Consider the following 590-nt stretch of genomic DNA (forward strand, 5'->3'; position numbering starts at 1 on the left):
ACCAACACTTCCCGTAAAGACGCCATAGAATGCCACAACTCACCCTGACTGACGAAGACCAGAACGTAGGCGGGCTTGACGTTGGGCGGCAGACAAGAGTAGTTCCCAGAGTCCGTATATCTGTCCAAAGAAAACGAATCGTCAGTCGGTAAAATACTTGCTGTCACAGAAAACGAAGTGTTTTCCCCGGCTACCCAAATTAGGTTGGAGAAACTCGAGTATTTTTAATACCCTGTATTTGGTGATGGAGTTCAGAGGTTGTTTTGTGCCGAGTGTACTTATTTTTTTAACTTTCTCAATTTAATACACTTACAGTTGTGTTATTATGATTTTCAGATATTAGGCGTGTGTATAATCTTATCACGGTTTACAACAAAATTACAAATAGTCGGTATTTAATGTCAATAAATTAATAATCCACTTGACAATGCTAATATTTCATTCTCTGGACATTCCCACACACAATAGGATAACCTCCACGCTCGTGTTTGGAATGCCCGGTGCATGTTAAAGGAACACGAAATGGCATATCCAAAATAAAATACAAAAACTAGGTAAAGGCTTAAAAAAAAAAGAAAACAGCTTCAGAA

At 38.6% G+C, this 590-nt stretch overlaps 1 protein-coding gene across 1 annotated transcript in view; it reads right to left on the bottom strand.

The window, feature by feature from the left end:
• The window catches only part of LOC119586846, a gene marked incomplete at its 5' end in the record, with an annotated part of 53,513 nt that overhangs the window by 39,177 nt on the left and 13,746 nt on the right, over positions 1-590 (bottom strand). Inside the window, 1 exon segment of the mRNA XM_037935573.1 lies at positions 44-120. Coding sequence (XP_037791501.1) covers positions 44-120 — 77 coding nt within the window.

The sequence above is a fragment of the Penaeus monodon genome, chromosome 22, assembly GCF_015228065.2.
Source record: "Penaeus monodon isolate SGIC_2016 chromosome 22, NSTDA_Pmon_1, whole genome shotgun sequence".
Taxonomy (NCBI): domain Eukaryota; kingdom Metazoa; phylum Arthropoda; class Malacostraca; order Decapoda; family Penaeidae; genus Penaeus; species Penaeus monodon.